The sequence below is a fragment of the Barbatula barbatula genome, assembly GCF_947034865.1.
Source record: "Barbatula barbatula genome assembly, chromosome: 22".
In the NCBI taxonomy this organism is placed as follows: domain Eukaryota; kingdom Metazoa; phylum Chordata; class Actinopteri; order Cypriniformes; family Nemacheilidae; genus Barbatula; species Barbatula barbatula.
Window position 1 is genome coordinate 792,093 of NC_136785.1, and position 27,280 is coordinate 819,372.

Here is a 27,280-nt window from a genome sequence, read left to right on the forward strand (position 1 = left end):
AAAAAATTTTAAGTCTGAAATAAATGATTTGCATTGCGTGAAAATCTTTGAAATGTAATTTTTTCTTTGTGCACTTCTAAAACTTTTCATCACGAAACTAAAAATCTTTCTCTCTTTTCTACAGTCTTTTATTTAGGGTATTCAATGGTTTAAAAGAGAAGGTCTGTTTGGCAATGCATATTTAAATGTTAACCACATTAATGATTCCCTAATGCTGACTCTGGCAGACAGCTAATCAGCGCCCTCTACAGGCGGGTTTAGCTAACGTGACGTATTCAGATGGGAAAGCATAATAATGGGTTCACTTGACAATGTAAAGGTATAAGGGATTTATTCTGTAATTAACCTGTATCCTTTGTCTTTTATGTTACCCCTTTGATATTCTCCTGAGTGTTTCTATTTATGTTACCAATTATTAAAATGATCATTCACAATCACTGCTGTGCCCGTCCACATGAGTTAGGTCTAGGCTTTGGTTTGGTGAGGGGTATGTTGTTTGTGGATAATGAGATTTATCCAGCAGTGGGGCAGTAACACATTGTAAAAGGCTGTGAAGAAGTTTCCATACTCAATAAAGTGACCATCGAGAATGATGTACTTCTCGGGTCTTCTTTTGGTTAGTATCCCAAGATACGACACCAACTGTGGATCATGAACCAATATTGAACCAATACTACAACACACAGCATGAAATAAACCAATTAAAATCCTCTGGAGGTTTGTACAGCCCACTTGTGGCTGACCGGCCCATCTGCAGTTAGCTCCGACCCTCGTTTTAACGTAACTCCACCCAGACTGTTTACATTAACCATCATGAATAAGATCCAGTGTTTATTACATCAGTGACTCATCTGTGCTGTTGTTCAGTATGGTTTGATTACCAGAGTCTTCACAGTTCTTAAGGAACTAAAACAACTTTCTTGAGGAATATTAATAGAACATCGGAGAACCTTTAAAAGGCGAAGAACCTCATCTGATGCTTTGAATGTCTATTATTATTTATTTTGTACAGTGTAGTATTTGTAGTATGTTAACTGCTGGTAAAGCTAAAAATAAAAGACACATGTAACGGTTCAAGGTTTTAAATTGAATGCCTTTAAAATCATGTGATTATGTTAGAATACAAATATTACTAATAATAAACTAGGTTACCAACTTCAGATTTACAGACTACCAATTTATATAAAACAACTATTCGTCAAATTAAAAATACTTTTTAAAGATAACCTTTCATTATGGCTGTATAATAAAAAGTACCAAGAACAACAATAGTTGCATTGCAATTATCATAAAATAATCATCAGGAGATTCATCATCATCTGAATGTTAGAGTAATGTCAAATAAAAGCACTTAAATGTTGAGAAGTTGAGAAGAACAGAAACAGAGACTGCAAATGACAAGCAACAAACTCTTGATAGTGAAACTGCCGCCCTAATATTGGCGATTGTTAAACATATAGCAGTCCGTTTTTCAGAAGAATCATTCTTATTGTATATAGTAATTAGATGAAGTGTAATACATTTGTCATCTCAAATTCGAAAGAGTCAAAGCAATGCTGCAAAATGTCGTCTGGTCTATTATTTAAACTGTAAAGTGAATTTGTGAAGTCTTGTCAAGATTCCTTTGGAGAGATTCAGTCATCACACCCTGACAAACTCATGTTTTAACCATTGCAGCCATTGAAAACATATTAGATTTAAACGATTTACAGCCAAAATAAACACGGTCTTATTGTCAGGGCCAAACGTGAAGAGTCATTACAAAGAGACAAACTATTATATCTCTTATTGAACTCTGTTGTGTTTGTTACTGATGTGATTTTGCTGGTAAGATCATCAGAGGAGAAATGTTAAAGTTAACATAAAACCATGGAAAAACTCCTTCAGTAAACGTGTGTGTGAAAGTGTGTATGTGTTTGTTAGTGAGAGGATCAGAGAATGACAGTTTTCCTCGGTCACAATCCAGCTCAACGTGGATTCTCTGAACTTTCTTTTTCACCGAGAATTGACGACCCGTTGTCTCTGGTGTGATGAATGCAAAATATTTACCATAGTGATTCGCCACACACCAGACTCCAGTCCTGGATGATAATTTACTCTTCCTCTGAGCGGATTTAGTCATCACACCCAGAGCCCAGTATGTGTTGTCTCCAACCTGAACATCCCAGCAGTGAATCCCTGAACGGAAACTCTCTGAACCCAAAACACATGGAGACACATCAAATCTCTCTGGATTATCAGGAATCAGCGCTGCTGCATCTGCACCGAATCTCACGCTGAGCAGATCATCAGACACGAGGAGGTTACAGTGAGCTGTGTTTGGATCTAAATTCACTGGAGCTGAAGAGAGAGAAACATTGTGATGGGGATGAGAGTAAAGTGCTGAAGTCAGTGTTGTGTGTTGTGTACTCACTGTATTGAACGTTGTCCTTCATCTTGTGTACGACAGTAAACTTCAGGTTCCTGAGATGTTTTTCTACATTGATCATCGTTCCTGAGATGTTCTCTGGATCTGACGCTCCCCACCGAACTCTGGAGGAACATCAGGAGTCATTCTGACATTCTGGCCAGACTTTACATTCACAATCACAGCAAACACAACACAAACCTCTCCAGTGTGCTCTTCAGGTTCTGTTGAGAAACAAACACATGATTGACACGATTGAAGACGAGCCTCATATATTGGAGTGAAGATTGAAGTACCTGTAGGAATGAAACATCTTCAGCTGTCATCTGCTCCTCTACGCCTCTGACTGTGTGTGAAAGAGATGAAATGTCTCTGTTGATCTTCTCAATCTTCTTCTTCACCGTCTGACTCTTCTGCTGCGCTTCCTCTCTCAGTGCTCTTGTTCTGGCTGATTCTTCATCATGTAGAAGCTGGTGAAGTTCCTGAAACACTTCATGAATCTGCTTCTCTGTGCGGAGACTCTGAATCTGAGAAACGCACAATGAATCAATCGGCGCTCCATCTATATACACATTTACAAAATAACATGATGATTTATTCGAACCTTTATATGTTCTGATGTTTTATCCAAATTCTGTTTAAACTTCTCAAATGTTCTCAGTTTCTCCTGTAAGGGTTTTAATGCACTTCGGAGTTTCTCCTAAAAGAAAACAACGTGTCAATAGAATTTTGTATATTTAAATAAACAATTGTACGTTACCACAGAGTATAATGATGTGACATTTTAGTGGTTATTTGTCACTGTGAACACATCTATCGGTTATCTTTCAGTTATTCATGTCAATATTGTGATGAAATGTTTTCATTGTTATTAATCTGACCTTATTCTCGACCACGGCTTCATTGACAGGACAGAATTTGTGGTTGTTGTGTGTTTTGGAGTCTCGACACACCAAACACACGGGCTGTTGATCATCCAGACAGAAGAGTTTGAGTTTCTCATTGTGAAGAAGACAGACCCATGAAGATCTCTCACTTCTCTCCTGTAAGAAACTCTCACACAGGTTCTTCAAAGCCAGATTTAATGGTGGAAACTCTTTTGAGGATATTCCTCTGCAAATTGGACATTCTTTAGCTTCTTTACTCCTCCAGAATGTCTGAATGCAGTCTTTACAGATACTGTGACTACAGGACAACAAAACAGGATCTTTAAAAATCTCACAGCACACAGGACAAGAGAAATCCTCCTCGGAAAAACATGTAGACGCCATTCTCTCTAATCCTTCTTCAGTTTCACTTTCAGTTCAGCAAAGGAATAATCCGGTTTGAACTCTTACAATCTGTGCATTAAAAATAATTCACTTTGTTTTCAACATTATCATCAAACGATTGAGTTTTCTTATTCAACTGAGTAACAGTGTTTGTGACCATCTCAGTTTCCTGATTCTCAGTGTTAGTGGGAGGAGTTCATTCACAGACACGCCTCCTCATTCTACATAAACATATGAGATTTATTGTGTTACACTAAAATGACTTTAGATTGACTTTTAGTTACACGCTTTAGTTAAGACTTCATGCATTAATTGTCTTTGCCCGAGAATACATTTGTTATAGAGATTAAATATGTAATGCAAATTACTAACTGCAGCTTTGCTATAGAAACGTTTAGAAAAACTAATATTCGTCAATCATGGATTTTATTCATGGCATAAAAATATAAAGTACCATGAAAAAACAAGAGATGTGGTATTAAAACTGTATTGCACACAAGTGCATCTGATCCACATCAAGATGATCTCATGTTGACAAAAAGCAACTGTGGGTGAACTGTGAATCTCATAAAGTGTCCGGTCATATTTTACAACAACATCAAGTTTATAAATAGCAGAAAAACAAAGAACCTACATCAGTACTATGTGTTCACAGTTGATCTCCATCCTCTAATTCTCTTTACCATAAGATAAAACAACTTCTTTACTACAAATTAGGGATGAGCCAATATGTACATTTTAGCCGATAACAATAACTAATCATTCAGGCAAAAAGTGGACAACTGCTTTTATTTGAAAAAACATTCACTGCAGAAAACAAGGAAACCAAGCCTACATTACACTAACCTTCAAACTCTTCTGGTGTATTTTTTATTAAATAAACAAATTCTAGATGTTCTTGCAGGGCAACCCAGAAAAATGATCTTAATAGCAGATCTCAAGACAGAAAGCATCCAGACATCAGTCTACATACTGTACTACATTAACAATGTTTTTCTAATAGCAGTAAGTGACTAAAAACGACAGAACTGTACTGTATTGTACCTCTGAGCAGCTAAAGAGGTTTAACCAGAGGAAATGATTTAGAATTCATCGGCTATCAAATTGCCTTAATTGTATTATCTGCCAATATCAATAACATTAAAAATGAACATTTATCAGCCGCTAATTTAATGTCACACGCAAAAAACCCTGGATGTGATTTGTTGTATTTGTTTTAACTTTGGGACAGAATATAACCTGAATATGTCCTCGTATGGTCCTTCATGACGGGTCCATGAATATTATCACAGTGTTATTATAGAAGGAGTGTGTATGAGTGTCTGAACATCAAACAGCTGTAGATCAGTCCGATTTCATCTGTTGATGATTTTACCCAGCATGCTTATTAATGTCATTGAAAGAATTAAAGGTCAACATTATGACAGCGTTGTCAAACTGCTGGACATAATGCTACATCTAAATAATAAACAAAAAATATACATTACCATCAAAAGAAACATTTTATTCACATCACTGCAGGAGGAAAGTTAGTGAACAGAAGAAAGTTCTGTAGTGTAGATGTATTGCAAACTGAAGTTATGAAAGATTTTAGGGTGAAAAATGACAAACTTTTTTCCAACAGGTGTAATGAGATTCTAATATGCAAATTAATTTCCATCCTAAACAAGCTTTATTTTAAGCACATGTTTTATACTCTTCTGCATCTGCTCAGGTGGGATCTGTTGTGATTTAAAGTTTTTCCAAACTTACAGACAGAAGCATGCAGCAGAATTCTGAATTTATTTTAACACCACGAGGGTCCTGAACGTTTTCGTCTATGAACATTAGATACATTCTCATACATGATAGTGGTTATTCAGATCTTTATAAAAACAGGGTATACACATGCCTCACAAGCCACACACTTCCTAAAGTGACTTTAGCGGTCGGCCAGCATTTATTAAGAACGGTTAACAGAATAAAAACAAATCTGACCTTTATATGATAAAAAGACATTGACAAATAATAAAAGTAAGGAGGCGTGTTAAAAAAAATCCAATGGATTTAAAGACGGGTATTGCCAAACGCCTGAGCGACCTTCATCTCTAGGTCTCAGACTTCTTTTTGTTTTTCTTCAAGAAAGACGGCGTGCGAAACTTTTTCTTCTTCTTTGAAGGGGATTTGTTGGGCGATTCGTCACTGCCGTGGTCACCGGCCGCATCGTCACCAGTAGCAGGCTCCTCCCCCTCAGCTTGAGGGGCGGAGTCTGTCAGTTCAGGGGCGGGCTCTTCTGCAGGTAGGGTGGGTACTTCAGAGAATTCATCGGGGGTGAGATCAGGGAGGGTTTGTCTTAAAGTGGCAGCGTCGCTTTCGTCTTTACTTGACTGGTTCTGTGGTGCAGGTTCTGTGGAGGACGGAGAGAAAGTGGAGGAAAAGGGACAACAATGAGTTTGTGTCACTCAGAGAATTCTGGGGGGGATTCAGACCTTCAAGACCTCAACAGCTGAACCACCTTTCTTTGAGAAAGTTTCTGTAAAACTTGAATCTCTCCAACATTTCTGCTAATGATTTATACACCATCAAACGGTTCCAAAGTCATGTGATAGATTTCAGCAAAACCCATTAAAGATGTACTTCATCTCTTAATCCAGTAACCTTCACATCACACATCAAGAACATCGACAGGAATTCATAATGTATTTGACCACCAGATGTCCAAACAATCATCTTAAAGGCACGGTTTAGCCAAACTTGAAACTCGTCATTTATTTCTCCTCATGTGTCTGTCAATGTTTTTCTTCAGTGGAACACAAAAAAATATATTTTGAGAAATGTCTGGTGGTTTTGTGTTACACAATGCCAATGAGGTTTGGTGTTGTTTGGTTATCAACATTCTTCAAAATATCTTCCTTTGTTCTGCAGAAGAAAGAAACTCAAAGAGGTTTGAAACGAGGGCGAGTAAATGATGACAGAATTCACATTTTTGGGAGAACTATCCCTTTAAAACAGCTCGTGCACGTCAGAGACAAAGTGAATTAGTCACAGGTCGTCAGATACATTTAAATTTCTGACATTACGCTTCTCTCTAACTGGAACCAGTAAACCAACATCAGACATGTATGTAACACACACACACACACACACATATATTTATACATATACAGCACACTTTAAAACCGCAAAGCTGCATTTTATAGAAATAATTATTTTTATGCACTTGAAAGGCAAATCAGATGTAAACCATATCCTTCATACATTACCTGTTCGGCTGAATGACATCGCAGAAACACTACAAGCTTGTCTGCTACTGTTATAGACTTTCAAAGAAAACGTTTTCTAGAGAAATATTTGTTGTCAGTGTCACCACACCACACTCCAGACAGTCTGATCAATCAAGTCTTTAAATATTGTTAAATATAACATTTGTTAAAAAACAAAAATGTAGTAAAATCAGTCTGCTTATAAGCATTCTTCCAAATATATTTCTCTGCGCTCATCAAAACAAAGAAATGTATACAGATTTGAAACAACTTGACATTTTTGGGTGAAGTTTCCCTTTAATGTAACTTTTTCTATCATTGACAGATGCACTGAAGCAGATCAGACTGACCGGAGATCAGTGTGGATCAACGGTCTCAACAAACAGAGTTTTGTGAAGCGGGAGCTGCTGGATCATGAGTTACAGCAGTGAGTCGGAGTGAAGCGTGCAGCGGGAAAGCAAACTCAAGCGTGGGGTGGGGTTGGGAGGGGGAAGTACTTACTATGGTAACAGGTATTCTTTAGCATTTCCATCTCCTGATTGTGACGCAGCCACGAAGAAAAGCACAAGTAGAGAGAGAATGTGTGCGCAGATCAAATCACAGGCACCAGGTTAAATCAAAATGAGAAATGAACAGACACCGTAAAGACACCAGAAGTAAAGAATGACCGGCGGGACATTCTTAAGACCCCAGAGAAATGTGCATGAAGGGAGATGATTAAAGACGGCCGGTTTACAGAAGACATTTCTCAAACCAGATTACATCTGTGTTTGCAGTGCATACAATACGACTTCTCATTCATAATGTGTAAAATATGAAAAAACTTTGAAACTATTTAAAAAGGTGCAGTAGTTCTGCATAAATGCTTGGCTTTACATTTCTACAGGGGAATAAAATCATTATTTTATAAAGATTTTCTATATTGGCATCCGCATCTACAACAATGTGGAATTCATTTAAAAATCTATCTTGTGGTGTTTGATGTAATCCAGGGTAATAAAGACCAGAAGGGGTGAATAAGAGTTAATACAGCTGTTCAAAATAAAATTATTTAAATCATTTTAAGAAGGAATATGCAAAAATCAGCCAACTGGGCCAGAAAGTGTTTAAATTGTGGGCAGAAACAATTATCAAGACAATTATTTATACAGAAAGTATCACTTTCTAATCACCTTATTGAAGATTTGCAATACCAACATCAATTCTGTAATGCAATGCATTTTTTTATTAAGATTGAGTTTATTTGCAAAAAAAGATCGTGGTTTTATTGTGTTAGCTAGTTGTATTTTTTACTTTTGAGTTATTTCAACTTTGAGTGATAATAATTAAAATGCACAATAAAAAACATTTTTAAACAATAGAGTTATCAGTTTTTGCAAATTAACTCTTCATATATATATATATATATATTCTTTCTAAGTTCCTATTCATATTCTATATCAATATATTATATTTATAGTTTGTTTGTTCCGCAATTCGTTTTTTGCAAAGCTGCTTTGCAACAACACAAAATTGTGAAATGTGCTATAGAAATAAACTTGATCCCCTCTGGTCTGTTATTACAAACAGCAATAAATGTCCACAAACGTTAAATAACAAACATACAGACACACACACACACACACATTAGCGGTCATGTTGCAGATATCAAACACCTGGAATCAGTTCATGCTCCGGGAGAGCGGACAGACTCACCTTCTTCTACACGCACAGGTGAGCTGGGAGGAGTGCAGGTGCCGCTGGGAACTTTCCCCTCTTCAATGTCTTGTGTCTGACCTACAGAGAACAGAAGCATCATAAATCAAGAGATCTTTCTTTGTTGCATGTTTACACAACTCTGCGACACAAACGACAAAAGAATTTCAATGCCAGCACATAAAAAGGCAAATCAGTTCAGATTCAGAGGTCTCCATTAAAAACACCACGCAAGTTTTTTAGTACAAGAATAACACAATGAACCCGACAGGACCAAGAGCCAATGTCCAAGTTAGAGGATAGTGAGAAGCCCTTAGAAGACCCAATGATTTTCCTGGTTAAGACTGTTGAAGCAGATAGAGGTGATGCGGTATTTGTTGACAGATCTGGATCGGGGGGATTCTGGGACGAGAGACTGGAGTGGACACATACAGGTGTTTTGGATCACCAGATTTCGAACCAGGGTAAGCAGGGGGTGACGGAAGACAGAAGAGAGACCCAAAATCAACCCCACAAAAAAGTTCTTCCACAGGCAGTACCTGCATCCGGCCTGTTTGATTCGGGTTGAGTAAGTGCGGTCAGTTCTTCATCACAGCCCAGAGCTTTCAGTACCGCACAGTGGAACTCTTTATGAGGGGATTCTGGAGAATGTGACGGGCTCTCTCGACCCGACATCGGCTCGGATTCAGCTTCTCGACTAGGGATTATAGAAGGTGGTGGTGCTTCGGTGACCCGTGGCTCCTCATTCTCCTGCGTGAAGGTGGTATCTGCAGAGGCGGAGGGGGTCTGGACTTCTGAAAGTGGAGTGTGGACGGATTCCTCAACCTGTGCTAAATGTAACACAACAGTTTCTCTCTAGACCTGCGTGGGGGAGCTGTTGAGTCTCAAACACGTGCACAAGAAAGAGGGATTGTGCTCCTGAGATGGTCAAAACGGGTGTAAATCTTTGCTCTTCTTACCTTCCGGAACTTTCTGTTTGAGCTCCACATCCCTGCAGTACTCCTCCAGCTCTTGATCCGTGAGCTTGTTGAAGGGGTTTGGTCCGGTTTTAGTCACAATAACACATGGCTGGTACTCCTTCTCAATAATGGCTTTAGATGCGGTCACCAGCTCCCCCTGGAGGACACAAGAGGACAATACAACAATTTGGTCAAAGAAACACCCTAAACATAGACCAAATCAAATATTTGACTATGAAATAGTATAGTTATAGAGCGTTATTGGTGCTGATATGTGCTCTTACAAAACTAGTAACGGACCCTTATCGGAGTTAATGCCCCATTTCATGCTTATTATAGTTGTGAAGACAAGACGCGCAGTCTGTTAAATCAATTGCTTCAAGCTGTTAAAAGTCTTCTCACATATTTCAAAATCGAGGCATTCCAAATGCTTTCTTTTTGAACAAAGCTTCAGCAAATTGAGTCTTTGAATCATTTTGTGAGGTCTTTCTGTGGTCATAGTATTTTCACTGAAGTTAGTCCGTCATACTGGTTTGTAGTGCAATAAGCAAAAGACAGAAATATTTATATGGACGACTTATTTGGATGAACCTTTACACACTGAATGAATTGTACGATCAAATCTGAGGTTCTCCAACATTTCTATGATCCTATAGGCCAGAAACTAACTGTGTCTTTAATCTATTGTCAACCCAGCGATCAATGACAATATCTGGGATCATGAATGAACAGTCAAACAGAGTCTTCACGTTCAAGTATCTCTGATTTCTTTTATGTGATTGTTTTTTTTTATATGAAGCTACAGACATGAAACCGTGTGGTCTGATGTTCCATATTCATGTACCTTTCGAACAGACCTAGCAGGACTAAAGCTGTCTGACAGGTCAATGCCATCAATAGAGTCCCTGCAGTCAGACAGAGGAGCGTCCTGCAACAGTAAATCTGATGAGCAGTGCATAATCTCAGCCCACAGTTTACACAAAGCGCGCGCGCCGATGAAGGAAGCAAGCAGATCTAACTCACACACACATTAGGACTGCACAAATGATCTAATAAAGAATATAGCAGGACGTTCTCCACAAAAAGGATTTCAATGTCAAATCTATTCATTAATTTACCCAAAATATTTCAAATGTTGATAAAAATTATGATTTTTCATAATTGTACAGTCTTAATGTACACATAAATACACACACACACTTGAGTCATGCAGGCAGCGGTTTATAAAGAAGCGTATGGGTCAGAATCATGCACTGCAACACCAGAAACCAAACATCAAACCACACAGATTCATACTGCTGCTCCTGTACAACAACAACAGACGACCAGCTGACAATAATACTGTCCGTGTGAAACTGATCCAATGAAAGATTTTTATCAGCAATGCAGACGAGAGTTTTGGGTTGAAGTGTTCCGGCTGATTTAGACGATCCTGTAATACACTTCTCAAAATTATACATTTCTATATCCCTAGCATCCCATGATGCACCTGGTTGAGAATGACCAGAGTGAGCAGAGCTGAAAAGCTAAAGAAACATTTTAGAAAAGAGTTTTTGCAAGTAAGGACGGCTGAAGTGATCAAACTAAACTACAAATACAACATCGCATATCAAAGTTTTAATTGATCCAAAACCTTTACGTGGCTTTCTTTGTAGAAAAAATTGTTTTGCTTTATGCCATGTACTACAACAAGGTAACTACATTTTTATTTGAGAGGAAACTAGCCCTGTAACCTATAATACAATGCAACAAAAACAATATGATGTGTGCAAATGATAAGTGATTTCAAGTAAAAAAAAAACTTGAAAATGTTTTAATATTGTGATTCATGTTTAAGCTGAATTGTTTCGTTAAAGGAACACTTCACCCACAAATACAAATTCTGTCATCATTTACCTTTGAGTCGTTCCAAATGTGTATAAATGTCTTTGTCCCGATGAACGCAGAGAAAGATATTTGGAAGAATGCTAATAACCAGAAATATTTTGCCCACATTGACTCCCATAGTAGGAGAATTATATATTTTTTGTTTCTGTTGAACACAAAAGAAGACATTTTGAAGAATGTAGGACAGAAAACAGTTCTGGGGCACTTTTGACCACTATTGTATTTTTTTCTACCAGGGTAGTCAATGGGAGGCAAAATCTGTCTTGTTATAAGCATTTTTCCAAACACATTTCTGTGTGTTCATCAGAACAAAGACATTTACACAAAACTCGAAGGACAGTAAATGATGTCAGAATTTTCATTTTCAGGTGAACTATCTCATTTTTTTTTTAAAGAGAAGACAAGCAAAGAAGACATTTCCGAAACCACACACTGATGGGCTTCATTCACACTCCACGGAAATGAATTCCTTGTTATGAACAAACAAGGTAAACAATACAAGTGTACTTGATGTACGGATCAGACTACGGCTCAGGAGAGCAAACATCACGTGAGACATTCAGAATAATTATTGCATGTTTTATGAAGAGTGCCGCAATGGTATCATCCTGTTAAGTTTCTGTTATCATCAATGAACCAAACAAAACAAGCAAACGTGGCACTGCAAACCAATCAAACCAAAGGAAAATCAATGCAGCCCTGGCTGCTTTTGTACTCACATGCCATATGGTCACTTTCTGGATCAGAAAAACACAATTACACAGTTACACACCACCTTACTTCCTCACGATCAGACGTGGAGGTATGCATTTTAAAACTGGTTCCTGTGTTCGATCAGAATAAATCTGTTGTTTTCTATTGTATAAAGAGATGTCAGACTCACCTGGACGAAGGCGCGATCCACCCCTGCACCTGTGAGCAACAGCGACTGCGGTCCGGCGCTCTTCTTATCCTGCAGGTTCTGCTCACGGATCTACAGACAAATGGTTTTGTTATGCTTCTGTCTCTATATATATGCATCAGAATTTTGATGGTTTGAATTTAATGGGATGTAATGTTCAGACCTTGTTGCGCATCTCTTGGACTTCTTTAGGGTTGGTGTTCAACGGGACAAACTGATTGGCCACGACGGCCTGTCGGACACCGTCCTCCTTAGCCCACTGAAATTACCAAAGCAAATCCATTCAAACAAACCGAACGCAGAGAAAACAACATAACTGAACGGAAATATAACAAGATATAAAAATCATGCCTCTTCAACTAATATAAAAAGATCTGGGTTTAAAAACGTTCCTCTGAGCGAATGACCAATGATGATGTAGATCTGCTCAAGCACATTTGGAAGTCTGTGCACTTCATCGTAACAAACTAGAAACATTTTCTATCAATCCCTTTACGTATAACATGACGAAATATATTTGAGTGTTAGTTTGCGATATTGTGTTGACAGCAGAGACCATTTACCGAACCCAGCATGTGTTTAAATCAGACGCATGAATAAAGAGATAATGAAAGTCTCGGCGCTCATCATCATTGACACTGCTACAGAAAAAGAAAGAAAAGAGGCCAAAGAACATAAAATAAAGGACAGGGAACATCAGTTTAAAGAGGATGAAGATCGGTGGGGAGGTGAGGCAGAAGCTGGAGGTGTTTTAGGCAGTGGACTGAATCCCTTTAGCTATTATAACACACACACGCATCTTAGGTTCAGGTATGTGACAGAATTAAGTCTCCATAACAATTACTAAAACTGTTATCATGTAAAACTAAGATTACAAAAACAGCTGAAAGATTTATAAAAAAAACTAAACAAATATTGCTAAAAATGTGAAGCGTAAACTAATTGAAATACGAAAGAGCGATAATAAAGAATCTGAATGTTTTCAGCTCAAACAGGGCTGGCATGTTTTTGTCCAGATTAAAATGGCATCTTGCAGCTAGTTTTGTTTTTTGCTGGTTTGATCCAAAGCTGTACACAATAATACTGGAATTATCATAGGAGTAGCAATGTAAGCTTTGGATGGATAAAATAAGCTTATGGATAAGCACATTATTGGTTTTAACTTAAGATTGATGTTGAACCACACACACAGTAAGGCAAACATTTCTGATAGCGTGTCAAATAAACTTCAGTTTAGGAGGAAGTTTTTTTTAAGAGGAAGATTAAGAGGTTTTACTCGAGAAGCAAATTAAATTTATGGACTTCAGGTTCAAATAAAGATGTTTAGATGAACAGCATATATTTCCTGAAGCACTGATAGTTAGCCGCTGGCCAGAGAAAGAATAGCATGAGTAGCTAATGGTTTACTTGCTTTGGTCTAAATGAAATAAATGCTTTCAGCGCTGAACCAAAACTCATGGGGAAGGGTTTCCAAATGAGCGCTGGAGAAACGGGGCACATGGGATGAACAGGTAAACATGAAATACTCACTGGTCACGAGCCTCACAACACAACACGCTCTCCACCAACTAGAGATAATCGTTCGGAGAGTTAACAACCACTCATAACCAATGTCTCTTTCTTTGATTTAGCTTTTTTTCTGGTTGAATAAGAAATTTGAACGTGAAATTACACTCATGCTTGGGAATCATTTAGGAAAACTCAGAAAGTAAAATATCTAAACAATAAAACGCCAACTGAAATGTTTCTGAAGCAGGTGTAAAAAAACAAAGAGCTGTCAAACAACAAGCCACAACTCTACAAACAGAAGCCTCCTTTCCCACAGACAGGGCTGCAAAAACATACAGCGTTTCCTCTATTTGAAGCCCTACATCTGGACAGATCTCACAAAACAAGTCATAAACATTTCAGGTCATTTTCATCCCAAAATCAAAACAGAAAAATAAGAATATTAGATCATTAATGATTTCTTTTGGCATTATGATAATCAATCACATTAAAGTTAAATGAACAAGTAATACATTAATAGTAATCACAGTGGTTTGTGTTGTTCATAAATGATGCTGATTTAAATAATAATGATGATTTTATATTTATAGTAATAAGAATATGTACTTCATTGTCATGAATATAAAAATCACAATCCACAAAACTTCTGAGTTCTAAAAACAGGCTTGATTTTCTTCCAGCAACATATTTGTTCTTATTTTCTGTCTTTTAATTTTGTTGTGAAATATGACTCGGGTATTTCTTTGTGAGATTTTCCCATCTGTTCACTTTAAAGCTTTTAAAGTCTTCAAAGCTACTCAAGAGAGAAACTGAGATTTTGAAGCTTTTAGCTAAAAGTGCACTCTCTCTCCTGAAGCCATCAACAATCATAAATGTTTATACTGTTAGATTTCTACTGTAGTGAGTGCACAGGAAGTACTTTAACTGCTACCTCCATTAATAAGATGTTTATGACACTTCACTAGAGCTTCCTGTTACTTTGTTTTTTTAAATGTGCTCTGAGGAAACCGTACAAATGAAACAAATATAGTGCTCTATCAGAACACAAACAGTTATAGAAGGCGTTGAACACAACGTTAAATGAAACAACAACAGAAACAGGAAGGAAATCAAGAAGAAGTAAGTATTAGCCACACACACTTCAGGCACATGCCACACCCCCGGGTTCTCCAGGGGACGAGACCCACAATGCCTCTGATCAATCATGCAACACAGCATGCACCGGGCAGCCGGAAAGAACCCCGACACCCCTGTGACCAATCGTGAGCAAAAGGGTGGGCCTCAATGACCTGCCCAAGAGAGAGCAATGAGAGGAATGGGAAAGTGATTCTTCCGGTTTGTGTTTTAGCCGGGGTGTCAGGGTACCGCCCAGCAGCCGCCTGTAGCTTTGTAGCAGTACAGATCTAAACTATGAACAGTAAGGTAGGCACAGACCAAGCAGTTGGTAATACAGCTTGGCACGCAGACACCGGACGAGAGCGACTGCAGCAAGGGTTTGACGTGATCGTGTGTTATGTTCGTCCACACCTTAGTCTTCGCCATGGGGCTACCGCTGCTGTCCAGCCCCTCCTCTGCAGATTCGTCAGGCCGCCCGGAAGCCAGCCAGCGGTTCTTATCCCGCTGTTGCCGCTGAAAGCTGTGTTTTAACGGGGAGCGTGCACCCGAGTCACTGTCGTCTGTGTACGAGCAGCCCGTGGCTGACGGGGGAATCTCAACGTCACTGTACTTTTTGGCTTTGTCACGCAGTGCCGGACAACGATACGGATAGCCAGTCCTGTAGCCCTGCAGAAGATGGGATACGAAATCACAAATGTGTGATATGTGAAATGTGTCTTATTTAACCACACACAAACAAGAAATAGTTTATGACACCACAACGTTTTTTCTTCTCAGTCTTACCAGGTTATCCAGCATCCTCATCAAAGCTTCAAACTCCTGCTCCCCGATTTGCCACTTCGGGTGTGGGCTCGACCCGTCTCCAGCTGGCTCGAGGTGACGTTGGCGGAACTTATACTTCCCTGGGTCCAACATCACAAGGTTGTCTGGGCCGCCGGCACTGGCGAGGGTGCGGACCTGGAATTTCAAATGTGAACGTGGACATGATGGATATTACAGTAGCATGATTCAATTTTTTATTGTGTTGTCGTACTGTAAATGCCTCATCAGTGAATGTTATTACAAAAATAAAACAAAGTCAGATTGGATTTTAAATTGTATAGAAATCTACCTGAATCTCACATGCGGTGACCACATTGTGAATATAGTAAAAAGCTTCTTCGACTGTCTCCCCAACAGACACCAGACCGTGATTCCTCAAAATCAGCACCTGAACACACACACTTTGATTTCAGTGCCTGAATAAACCTGATCACACTTTTAATATAAAAATGATAAAAAACTAAGCGTAATTGTTTGGTTGTTTTACGCCATACCACACCATATCATCGTATGACATATCGCTTATTGCTCCCGAACTCTCTGTAAGGCGCTTTGGATAAAAGCGTCTGCTAAATGACTAAATGTAAATCATTTATTTCTTCAAAATATTTTAAAACTGTATTTGGTGTTAGGTTATTAAAAATGTCTTCAAAGGACTTAGCTGTATAAAAACATTTTCTCACAGGGTTAAAACCAGCACAATCCACTAAAACAAAACCGAAGTGTGAACTGAAACTGATGAAAGCGTTACCTTGCTCTTTGGACCCAGGTTTTTCTGTATGAGGTCATTCTCCTCCTTGTCCACCAGAATACCGTGGTAATCGTGGTACGCCACCTCCCCAAGCGACAGAGCTTCAGGTGAGATGGGCAGCAGACCGCACTTCATAGCAGAGACCTAGAGAAACACATGACAGCGAGTGAGACACTGAACACATTTAAACTGAATGTAGTACATTTAAAAAGGACTCCGCTCATCATGAATCATCGTACCGCAGCTCCAGCTGGCGTGTGAATGTGCACTATGCACTTGACGTCAGGACGGGCAGCGTAGATGGCGGAGTGGAGTGTGAATCCGGCCTGGTTAACACCCAGATTTGTACTGCCCCTGTCTACGATTTCCCCCTGCAGGTTGATCTTCACCTGAGGAAACATGTCACACAAATACATAACTAACATGTTTGAAAGCATTTTTCGGTTTTGTTTTATGTTAAGTTGATAAACTTAATAAATTGATTATTGACTATTAATCAAGGAACTAAAAGTATGAGCAGGAAGACACATGAGATTATGATGGGTCAAATACTGGCTGGGCCACCAACACTTCAAGCCCGGATAAAACCTCATGATGTATTCATGAACTTGAGGTGACTGAGTAAAATAAAGAGTTTTACCAGACTGGAGGCTGTGACTTCACTGAACAGAAGACCAAAAGGGACGATGAGAAAGCGTTCCTGTTCAGAGTTCAGCCTGACCTGAGGACGAGAGAGCAAGAGAATCACTGTTTAAATAAAACAGTCACTGTTGTGTTGCTATGAGAGCTGTGTATGTTTAATGATTTTTGGAGTGAGTTTGTGTCTTAAACTCACAGTCAGATGGTTGTAGATGAGCTGAGACCAGCCGAACAGATCGGCCAGACGGTAAAACGCAGCTAGTTTACAGCGCAGCAGCTTCTCCCCCTTATCATAGGCGATGGAGTCTGAACCCCTGAGGTCATTTACTGGAGTCACCATCCCCAGACCTAAACACAAACACACACAAATCCATATGGGCTGGAGGAAAATATGCCTATTTCCAGGTATTTATTTTATCATGACGGTAATGCGTTTATAAAACCATGATTGTCACAGACACTTGTTATTATTTCTACATAAATAAGCATACATAAAGACCAAACAATACAAACATATAATATAAATGAGCAACTGATGGTAATTGTGTGAAACTCATAATTATGGTAAAAGAGTGTGTATCACACTCACTCATGTTGAGGGCTGCCATACCCCCCTGTGGGGCAGCTGGGTACATGGTGGGCACACTGGTGGTCATGAAGTCAGCGATCTGCTGGAGAGCAAGAAGACTGGTGGGGTTTTTCCCTTTCTTCATCTGATCCTGGATCAGAGTTTCCAGTTCATCACAGAAGGCCTGAAACACAAAACGGGAACAATTAGACAGGCTCAATTTATTCACCCATAAAAATATAACTTTGATTAGCAGCATATCTCTCCTTATGGAGATAACTAACAGACTGTTGTTGCTGTATGCACTGCATGACCCAGTAATATAGACAGAGCCCATACAAACCCACATGGACAGGGAGAGAACGAGAGCGACAGAGGCTGGCATTGTTCAATGATCTTAATATTTTATGAGCCCATGTTAACATGAACATAAAACAACAACATTTAAAAAATAAACCCCAACCCCAGATCCACACTGAACAAACTTTATACTCAACTTTTACCCTACAGGTCAATTGATTATTTTAATTATGCACTTTTAACAAAACATTATTTTGAAGACTAAAAGATAAAAATGTGTTGTGACTCATTGTGTTTTTCTTACAGGACTCTGGAGGATCATGGACACTCTCTTTCTCTGTTCCATCATGTTGAAGTCCTGCCGTAGGTCGGGAGCCATGTTCCTCTCCCTCTGGTACTCGGGGCTGCTCTCATCCACACGGTCGAAATAACGCTCTTTATGAGGGGGGTTAGTGGGCGGGGGGGCCGTCACCACCCCTGCACCTGAGTCTCCGTTCATCGCACACCTGCAACAGAGGTTAAAGGTTAACACTACATTTGCCAAAATACAGTCCAAAACAGAACTCAAAGTATGGACGTGTATCCCACAATGCACTGCACCTGACCTTGTCGATGCAATCTGTCTGTAAATCCAATCATGTCAAGTGTAGTTAGCGAACTGTGTGTGCGTGTCATCACAGGACATTTACTGTTGAGTGCTGTGAATTTAAAGCGATTTTTCTGTACATTAAGACACGATGCGCAGGAGACAGACAGAAGCGATGGGACACCGTCAGATTGAAACATTGAGCTGCTTCGCTTCATTCCATTCACATCACGGATGCAGCCAGGGCAAGTATACAATCATTACTAGTTGCCCGCATGCACTGGTAAAAAGAATGATTCAGGTTTAAGTGAAGACGTTAGTCATTCTGGAACCTCTGCCGGTGAATTAGACACACTGTTCTCTTCTCTAAAACAAATGATAGCATTAACATAGCTTTAAATTTTGTGAAGTCACAAACACTGTTATTGACTTGTATGGACGGAGGAGGCACAATCCCAAAACGTTTTACAGAAAATGTAAAACATTACATTTAAGTGGAGAATGGGAGAGAGAGAGCTGTCTGACTCAGCATTATTGATTGTCCAATGTAGGCATGTGCCGGTATCACTTTTTCATGCTGCGATTAATTGAGAGAGCATTTATCACGGTATACGGTATTATCACGATATTGTAATTTTACAAGAGAAACAGGTTAAAAAAAGAAAAACTTCAGTTTTGTCCTTTTAGTAACTTGAATAGCTTTTTAATGAACTAAAAGTAACTCAAACATTTAAATACAAATAAATATAAATAAAACAATATAAAATATAAAAGTAAACTGAACAATTATATCAAAATGAATCATGTGCAAACTGCAAAAGTACAACATTTGCAAAAACAGAACGATACACAACTATAAAGTTGTGTTGGGCTTCCTGGCATATTTTTTTGGAACCCAAAATATTTCCAAACCTCTGACTTTACCCTTTTAGAAGGGGGATAAATTGTCGGCAGCGTTCCTCCTTCCGCCATGCTTCTTCTTCATGTGAGAATTTGACTGCGGCGTCAGTGGCCGTGGCGCGCACTGCGTGCAGTGTGATTCTACGTGTGACGTGAACACTGTTTACATCCGGGTGCGCTCACGTGTTCTGCGCAGCATATACGCAGTGTTTGCTCAAGCGGTTGATGGAAAATAAGCTGTAATGCACGTTCTAAAAATAAAAATTCGGATCTATTATTTTTTACGGTATTTTGAAGTGCCCACGATAACAATATTGTGTATATTCATTATCGTGATTTATTGAATTACCGAAAATCGGCACATGTCTAGTCCAATGTCTTTTGTGTGTATAAGTGGTTGGATACCGAATGTAATGTGATGCCGGATGTTTCAAGGTCACATAAACACTGACCCACGGTTACACAACATTTCCAGCAATCCATCTGATGCCCAAACCAGTCACTGCCATCCACGAACACTACTGATCTGACCAATAACATTTCTTTAAAAAAAATGAAAATGTGTGAAAGAATTTGACGTATTTTAAACATTTAACAAGCATTAACAAAAAATCCACATCACAAACTGATGCACAAATTACATTCCAAAATGAATCCTTGGCAACAAGTGAACAGCATTTCAATTCGGATACACAGATATACAACATTTAAACCGAGATACATGATCGAAATGTAAAGTAAAGCGAACCTACAACACACAACCTCATAACATGTAGTTTACACACATCTCAACACACAGACAGCTCATTTAAACCCAGAGCAGAACCAGCGCAGGAAATAACTGCAGCATTGAGTAATGCAACCTTGCTGCAGCTCCGGACAGCTGCTCTGCTTTAAATCTCCAGTCACACCAGGAGTCTCCAGACCAGAGAGTGAAAGACACGTCATTCTTTCACCATAATCACATTATATCGCTAACATTTCCAGAGTCCAGGAGCAGATGATGTTCATTTACATCTCATAGTCTTATGAGGGGGAATTTCATTCACTTCTATCAACATGGATGTCAAATACATTCAGGCGTCATTAATGTGCATTAATGGAACAGTTTTATTCACGATGTAAAAATGAAGTTAAAAAAACAGACTTTCAACATTTCTGGACAAAACAAACAATTATCCTCACAAAACAGAATATCCTCATACACCCAGCATATTCGTTACATGCCCTATACCAGTGGTTCTCAAACTTGGGGCACTGGACCCCAGGGAGGCCACAGATGGATCCAGGGGGGCCACAGATTTTCTGGATTTTATGAAATAGAAATTCAAATTTATCATACATTTTGTGCAATCAACCATCTGAAAAATAAGCTCACCAACCAAACGAAGCATTGTATGACTGAATATGTTTTTGGTTTAATTAAAATTCTCAGTTTAAGATTATAAATCTTTATTTGGGGGGGTCGCAACGTCATGCACCCTCCCCAAGGGAGGCTCCACAATGAAAAAGTTTGAGAACAATTGCCCTATAATTATAATTGAAAATAAGAAAAAAAATATATATATATATTTAATGAATCACTTTCAATGGGCTCTTAAGACTACTTGTGGTCTCTCTCTCACAGTCAGAATGTGAATGACAGGACAGCAGTGTTAAGCTCCCTGGTAACCATGAGAGACACTGAGAGATGCTTTAGTTCACAAGAAGGCCTCCCAACGTTCAGATAAAACTGAGGCCAAAATCATCAGAGAACTCAACAAACAACAGAAGAAATACACATCCGGCTATTCTTCCTCTTTTCTACGGTCTCCTTCCTGTTGAGAAAGAAAATAAAACCAACCACACCCCTCACTGTGAGCAGACAATATGAATACTAAATACTATTCTTCTTTAGGACATTTAAAAACAAGATGTGACAGTCAACGTTGAATGTCACAAAAATGCCAAGAACCTTTTAGCTCCAGTATTTCCCAGAATTCATTGCAACACTTTGTCCAGCTACTGGTTTTTCCACAGTGCTTTTAATTGATTATAGCATTAGTCACAGACAAACACAGTGTCCCTTCAAGTCGTTTAGCCCTAAATGAACCGGATCAGATAACTGACCACCGAATTATCTCACTACCACCGTCTCATGCTACGTGTGCGCTCATGTGGAGGCTTTCTTAGCATAACTCATGTAAGCAAGTCAACACTACACTAACTCTCTACACGTACGGTAACTATTCTGGATATAAACAGTCACAAAATGAAAAGTTCAGTCGGAGGCAGACAAACAACTTCTTAATGTAAACTAAGTGAACATACATGATTTTATCGTGGCAAACCGTTCAATCCCGACACATGTTCAATCCGTCTGTAGGTTGTAGAGTGTTTACAGTAATGCAGTTTAGCTAGAAAGAAGACTGACATTACACTAAAATTACCCAGAATACACTGTTGAACAGAGGTCCATTATAGCACAGAGGTCCATTATATCACAGCCACTGATTACATATTATTTATGTAGTGTTCTCTGAACGCGTTTTAAGAGTGCAGAGATGTGTAGGCATGACTACAGTCACTATGGAAACAAAGCACATTTCCATAGAAACCTGTTGGGTTATATAACACAGTATTGGGTCACTTCAGTCCTGTTGTCTGCCCACACATTGACACGCATTCAACATCTCACTCCTGAACTCATCCAATGAAAAACATCTCTGCGTGTAAGAACATCTGGAGAGTTTCAGGCTAAAGACCGTCGTACAGCAAAGCTCAAGAGACGATAATATGGATTTAAAACTCTGGACAAATGTATAAACGAATTGCTTTATTATCCTTAATCCAAAATTCACATACAGAATGAGACAAACGAAATTAAAAGTTCAGTTTATGTTTGTCGGTTCTATGCAAAAGAATGTATAAATGAGCCAAATCTCTCTGCATGAATTTCCTGCGTCTATAACGGTTTCTTGACAGATTCTGAATGTCAAATCCCACCAGCAGGCTCAGATAGAAGCCAAAGCTCTTCAGAACGATAACCCATTCAGGAACTCTCTGGCAGACGTTAAACCAGACAGCAGGCGATCAGAAAGTTTGTTATTCATTCGAAACTGAATACACAAAACAATGGGTGACATGCAGAGCTGGGGTGTATTCCAGAAAGCTGGGTTAATTTACCATCAGATTAACCCTGAACTGTGGGTTGATTAACCCAAAACCTGCTTACTCTGGGTATGTCGGTTCCAAAACACCTGTGTCGAGTTAGTTTAATCAACCTACTGCTAATAACCTTGAGTTAATGCGCGCGCACGGAGAACATATCAAGGCATTTTCAATGGAACGCCGAATTCAGGAGTCACCATGGAAACTAAGGGTGAAAAGTTACGTGCCGCGTACTTCTCCGAAGCGGAGTTAGAAGTTTTAATGTTTGCTTATGAGGAGTTCAAGCCCATTATAGCTGCATATGCGAGGGAGAGACAATTGGCTTGGCAAAATATAACTGACAGAGTCAATGCGTAAGATTGTTTTTATAACATTGTAAATATGCTTGCATTTTGTTAATTTGCAAAGTTGAACAATTGTCTTTTTGAGCATGTGGCATGACTCGACAAGCATTTACTACATCAGTTTACTACATCAGAATACAGTGCAATGTATATTGACAAGAAATATTTAGGCCTCTTGTTTTATAAGGTGTAATCCTTCTGGAGCCAAAAAGAACTCTTTCCCAAGTCAAAATGAAACACAAAAACATTCTCCAAAAAGGTAATATTTTATTTTAACTGTTGTAAAATCAATGTCTTAAGTTACTTTTACAGTATTCTTCCTATATAGCTAATAGAAAGAAGGCTGAGGCCCGTCTAACTGGCGGGGGTCCACCTCCACCTCCTCTCACCCCATCTGAGGAGTTTAATAAAGGTCGCCCTGTGGTCGATGGGATTCCAGAGGGCACTTCGTCAGACTTTGCTAACTCCCACAACAACTCAAGTTGCGTTTGGGAACCCTGATATTAAGATTAAGAACAAGTTTAAAAAGTCTGTGTAGCCTTTACGTGTATGTGTGTGCAGTCAAAATAAACTTATTAAGAAATGTCATTTAATTGAAGTAGATGACAGAATTTCTGAGAGCAAACCTGCCACCCAGTGGAATTCTTCTTTAATAAAGCGCACAGGTTTATGGCCAGGGAACTGTACAAAAGTGTGTGGAAACCGTTTCAGTGCCATGCATACTGTACGAACTGCTCTAAACACTGTTGCCTTTCCCACATGCTCTGCATCGCCCACATTGTAGAGAAAACTCCCTGTAGCAAAAAAGCGCAGAGCAATACAAAGAATTTGTTCGGCGCCAAGCGCTGACCCGCGGTTTGTCACGTCTGAGATGTGTGGTTTTAGTAGGTTTGTGAAATAAATTAACGACTGCCTAGAAAAACGATAGCGCTCCTGCAAATATTCGTTAGGATAAGAAAAGACGTGGATACGTGGTCTTATCACCCTCTCACGGCGAAAAAAAACCCGTATAATCTGTGCCTCTACGTCCACAGGATCCTCATCGAAAGGGCACGCCATGCTCGGAAACCTCTCTGAAACAAACTAACCCTGTAACATAACCTGCTCCGGAGCAGGTTATCCTCAGAGAGTCAGTTGCTATGGTTACTTACATAACCCGAAAGTTACCTCCGTTTTTGGAACCGAAAGCAGAGGTTATCCGCTTACTTACTCCTAAACTTACCCGGGTAAGTCACATAACCTGCTTTCTGGAATACACCCCTGGTGTGTCCTTCACATGTTTGTTTGTTTTTTTCAAGAGCTGAATGACTATTCACATTTTCAACAGCTGAATTGACAAAATTCCGCTTTCAGGGAAGACATTTTAAGACCTTATATGTGCAGGTTTTAATATTTTTACGGTTCACGGTTTTAAATGCAAAAATGTGGTTCTAATCACCAATTCATAACAAACATCCCCAAGTTGTGGGAGGAAAGTGTGTGAATTCTCACCCGTAAAACTAGACAGATATGTGTGAGGGTGTGGATCGGTCATGTGTGTGTCAGGGCCAAGGGGTGGATTCAATCACTGGTTGTGTGTTTATGTGGGTGTGATCTTAAGCCAAGCGGTTGTGGAGGGACGTTGCGTTTTCACACTTAAGACACTTACTGCCCTTGCTTATAAAACAGCATTTTTAGCCAGAACGTGCTATTCTGTAAATTACCACCTGCGAGTCACATCTCCGTGCTCTAAAACTTTATAAGTGACTACAAATGGTCTTATCAGATTTAAATCGTTTCGTTATCATTATACAGAAAAATATGACGACAGAATGTCACAATGACCCAATCACAGAGGACTCTCCCTAAATAAAGACTGTAAACCCACACTACACACCAGCTGTTTATCGCGTGTTGTGTATTTGTGGAATGTACTGTGTACTAAATGTGGGCTGCGAGTTAGTGTATGTGAATGAAACTACACACGAACCGCATACCTAACATACACCAACAGACCCTTACAAACGACACAAGGCTTGCAATCTAAGTGTTGTTCTACAAGTGAGCAGCCTACATAGGAAACTTCCTTCTACAAAAGCATCTTACCTACAAAGGAACCTCGCTGTATTGGAGCACACTACATAGAGCAGATATGTCTTACATGGAGGAAGACTCAACGTCAAACTGATTTAAATGGAGTTGAGAGGAAGCATACTCATGTTGGCTAGTTTTCTGAAAAGCCTGAAGGCACACATGATGCCTACGCTGGATGCTAAAAAGGATCTGAACGTAAGCGGAGAACACAAGACTACGCACATTACACAAAAAACACTCTGTTCATAGCAACACGACACTGCACGTATGAAACGCTAAGAAAAGGGAGGAAAAAATTCAACAAAGTGGGATGAAAATGAGAAACACATTTCTGTCTCTCAAGAGAGTCGTGGGTGTGGAGTACAGAAAGAGTGACTGCGATGGTCAATACAAATCCTGAGGTTTGACTATTGATAACATATCAAATAATGTAAACATAATATTGATAATTGCGAGGAGCACAATTCGACAAAAGTCTTGCATACGCTTAAGCTTATTAACAACTTCTGTGTATTGCAGTGATTCTACCATGATCAAACCACAGGACTTTAAAGTGCACACTATTCCTGTAGACAAAACCCTGCGATGTATAACATCTAATGGATTATTTGTTCGTCTGTGGTCATCATGCACATCTTTAATGCTTTTATCACCATACAACGATTCTGATGTAAAATACAGAAAATGTGTTGTATCATATATGCTGGTCATCCTGCCCATCTCTCATCCACTAATAATGTCAAATATCAGCCAGAATTCAGATTGACTTTCCACGTCTGTCATAAAGTATTATCTGAACCATTGCAAAAGTATATTTTCCATATGCTAATGCTCATCATCATTTATCCCTTTTGCACACCAGAGATGCACGACACTGAAAAACGCACGAACTACAAACATCGAAAAACAACTACAAACAAATAATAACTACAAACATCACAAAAATAAACATTCACATATGTAATAGAAATATGTGAGAGCAGAAATCACACGTATGAAAGCAGAATTACGGGCGTTTGTGTGGTGTAATCTGTGCGCGTGCAGAGCTGCAGTGGGCGTCGCGGGGTTGTGCCGTGGCCGTTGTGCTCGCGCAGTTCTTTTACAACATCAAACAAACATACGAGGACGATAACGACAGAAAACGATGTTTAAAGTAAAACCTCCGTGAGGAAAACACGCGTGAAAAACGCGTTTGTGCAGCAGAAACGAAGCGCTAATGCCACTAGCACGCGCGCTAGCGTTCAGGCCGCGCAAGTGAAAGCCTGTGGAGAAAGAAAACGACAGAAAAACTCACGCTTATTTTGTGTGTAAATGTGCGGCAGGAATGGACCGTGACTCGGCGGGCGGACGGGAACTCGCGGTTTTCTCCGGTAACGGGTTTGTTTTCGTCGTTTCTTTCTGCAGCCGTCCGTCCTCCGTACGCGTCTGGCATTGGGCGCGGCGCTCTTGTTTCGCTGAGGTAACGAGTCTTCTGATTGGTTGGCGTCACAGGGGCTCCCGGTCACTTGTTTATAGTAGGCGGGACTAACTGTTGAACATGCCCCGCCCGTAGGTGAAATCTCCTAAATGTGGGCGGAGCCCGTCGGCGCGTCGCGTAACGGCGAACTCAGCGTGATAGTAGATTCGTGATTTTCACTTTTAAATAGTTTGTGCAAAATCACAGATAACACATGATTTTACACTAAACTAAAATAAAAAGTCGACTCGTCTTTGAGTTTTTGAAATAAAATGTATTGTTATCATATCTGAAATTGTTTATTAATATGTTATTCCAATTTTACAACTTTTAATGAAAATTCTATCATTTTGATCGTATTTTAAAGCAAAAATGATTACTTACAAATTATTAATTTAATCGCGATGAATAAATTCAAACTAAAGTTTTGACCACACGAGGTCGCCACTGTCACACTACTGTAGCTACTAATCACAATATTTCAAATCTTTCCAGTTGATATTTAACTTTATCAGTAACATATTACATGATTTACAGTGCATCTAATCTATACTAATGATCAAACCCATGACATTTGCACTGCTAACACAGGAAACATTTAATGTTATTTCACAAGATTATATTTATTTAAACGCAATATTAATAATAAGCTTTGCATATTGATTTCACCCAGGCTGTTTAATTGCTTTGGTTCTGTGGTTTGT

The 27,280-nt window shown here is 39.2% G+C and overlaps 2 protein-coding genes across 12 annotated transcripts; both read right to left on the bottom strand.

The window, feature by feature from the left end:
* Nucleotides 1–68: 68 nt before the first annotated feature.
* LOC306911146 (E3 ubiquitin-protein ligase TRIM39-like) lies at nt 69–3,869 on the bottom strand. The gene is made up of 6 exons (XM_079486249.1): nt 3,289–3,869; nt 3,012–3,107; nt 2,704–2,934; nt 2,609–2,631; nt 2,414–2,532; nt 69–2,340 (listed from the first exon to the last, which is right to left on the bottom strand). The coding sequence occupies exons 1-6, from the start codon at nt 3,676–3,678 to the stop codon at nt 1,808–1,810; spliced, it is 1,392 nt and encodes a 463-aa protein (XP_079342375.1). The 5' UTR covers nt 3,679–3,869; the 3' UTR covers nt 69–1,807.
* Nucleotides 3,870–4,448: 579 nt separating this feature from the next.
* add1 (adducin 1 (alpha)) lies at nt 4,449–26,607 on the bottom strand. 11 transcript variants are annotated; one of them, XM_079486240.1, is made up of 19 exons: nt 26,415–26,581; nt 18,372–18,573; nt 17,789–17,951; nt 17,396–17,547; nt 17,201–17,281; nt 16,800–16,949; nt 16,561–16,704; nt 16,099–16,197; nt 15,771–15,944; nt 15,399–15,653; nt 12,526–12,621; nt 12,345–12,434; nt 12,181–12,198; nt 10,419–10,502; nt 9,575–9,731; nt 9,155–9,445; nt 8,616–8,696; nt 7,422–7,455; nt 5,925–6,064 (listed from the first exon to the last, which is right to left on the bottom strand). In XM_079486240.1, coding segments are annotated over exons 2-19 (2,265 nt in total). In that variant the 5' UTR covers nt 18,567–18,573; nt 26,415–26,581; the 3' UTR covers nt 5,925–6,063. The 11 variants fall into 11 exon arrangements, with proteins under 11 accessions (XP_079342371.1, XP_079342361.1, XP_079342368.1 ...); XM_079486245.1 differs by lacking the exon at nt 9,155–9,445 and having other exon boundaries at nt 4,449–6,064; XM_079486235.1 differs by lacking the exon at nt 7,422–7,455 and having other exon boundaries at nt 4,449–6,064.
* Nucleotides 26,608–27,280: the final 673 nt, after the last annotated feature.

Coding starts and splice junctions, on each gene's coding strand:
- LOC306911146 (XM_079486249.1), bottom strand. CDS start 3,678: ATGGCGTCTACATGTTTTTCCGAGGAGGATTTCTCTTGTCCTGTGTGC. Junction 3,108..3,288: donor AAGCCGTGGTCGAGAATAAG/GTCAGATTAATA, acceptor GTTTTCTTTTAG/GAGAAACTCCGAAGTGCATT. Junction 2,341..2,413: donor GAAGGACAACGTTCAATACA/GTGAGTACACAA, acceptor CTCTCTCTTCAG/CTCCAGTGAATTTAGATCCA.
- add1 (XM_079486235.1), bottom strand. CDS start 18,566: ATGAACGGAGACTCAGGTGCAGGGGTGGTGACGGCCCCCCCGCCCACT. Junction 12,435..12,525: donor TCCAAGAGATGCGCAACAAG/GTCTGAACATTA, acceptor ATTTGTCTGTAG/ATCCGTGAGCAGAACCTGCA. Junction 9,732..10,418: donor CTGCTAGGTCTGTTCGAAAG/GTACATGAATAT, acceptor TGTGTCCTCCAG/GGGGAGCTGGTGACCGCATC.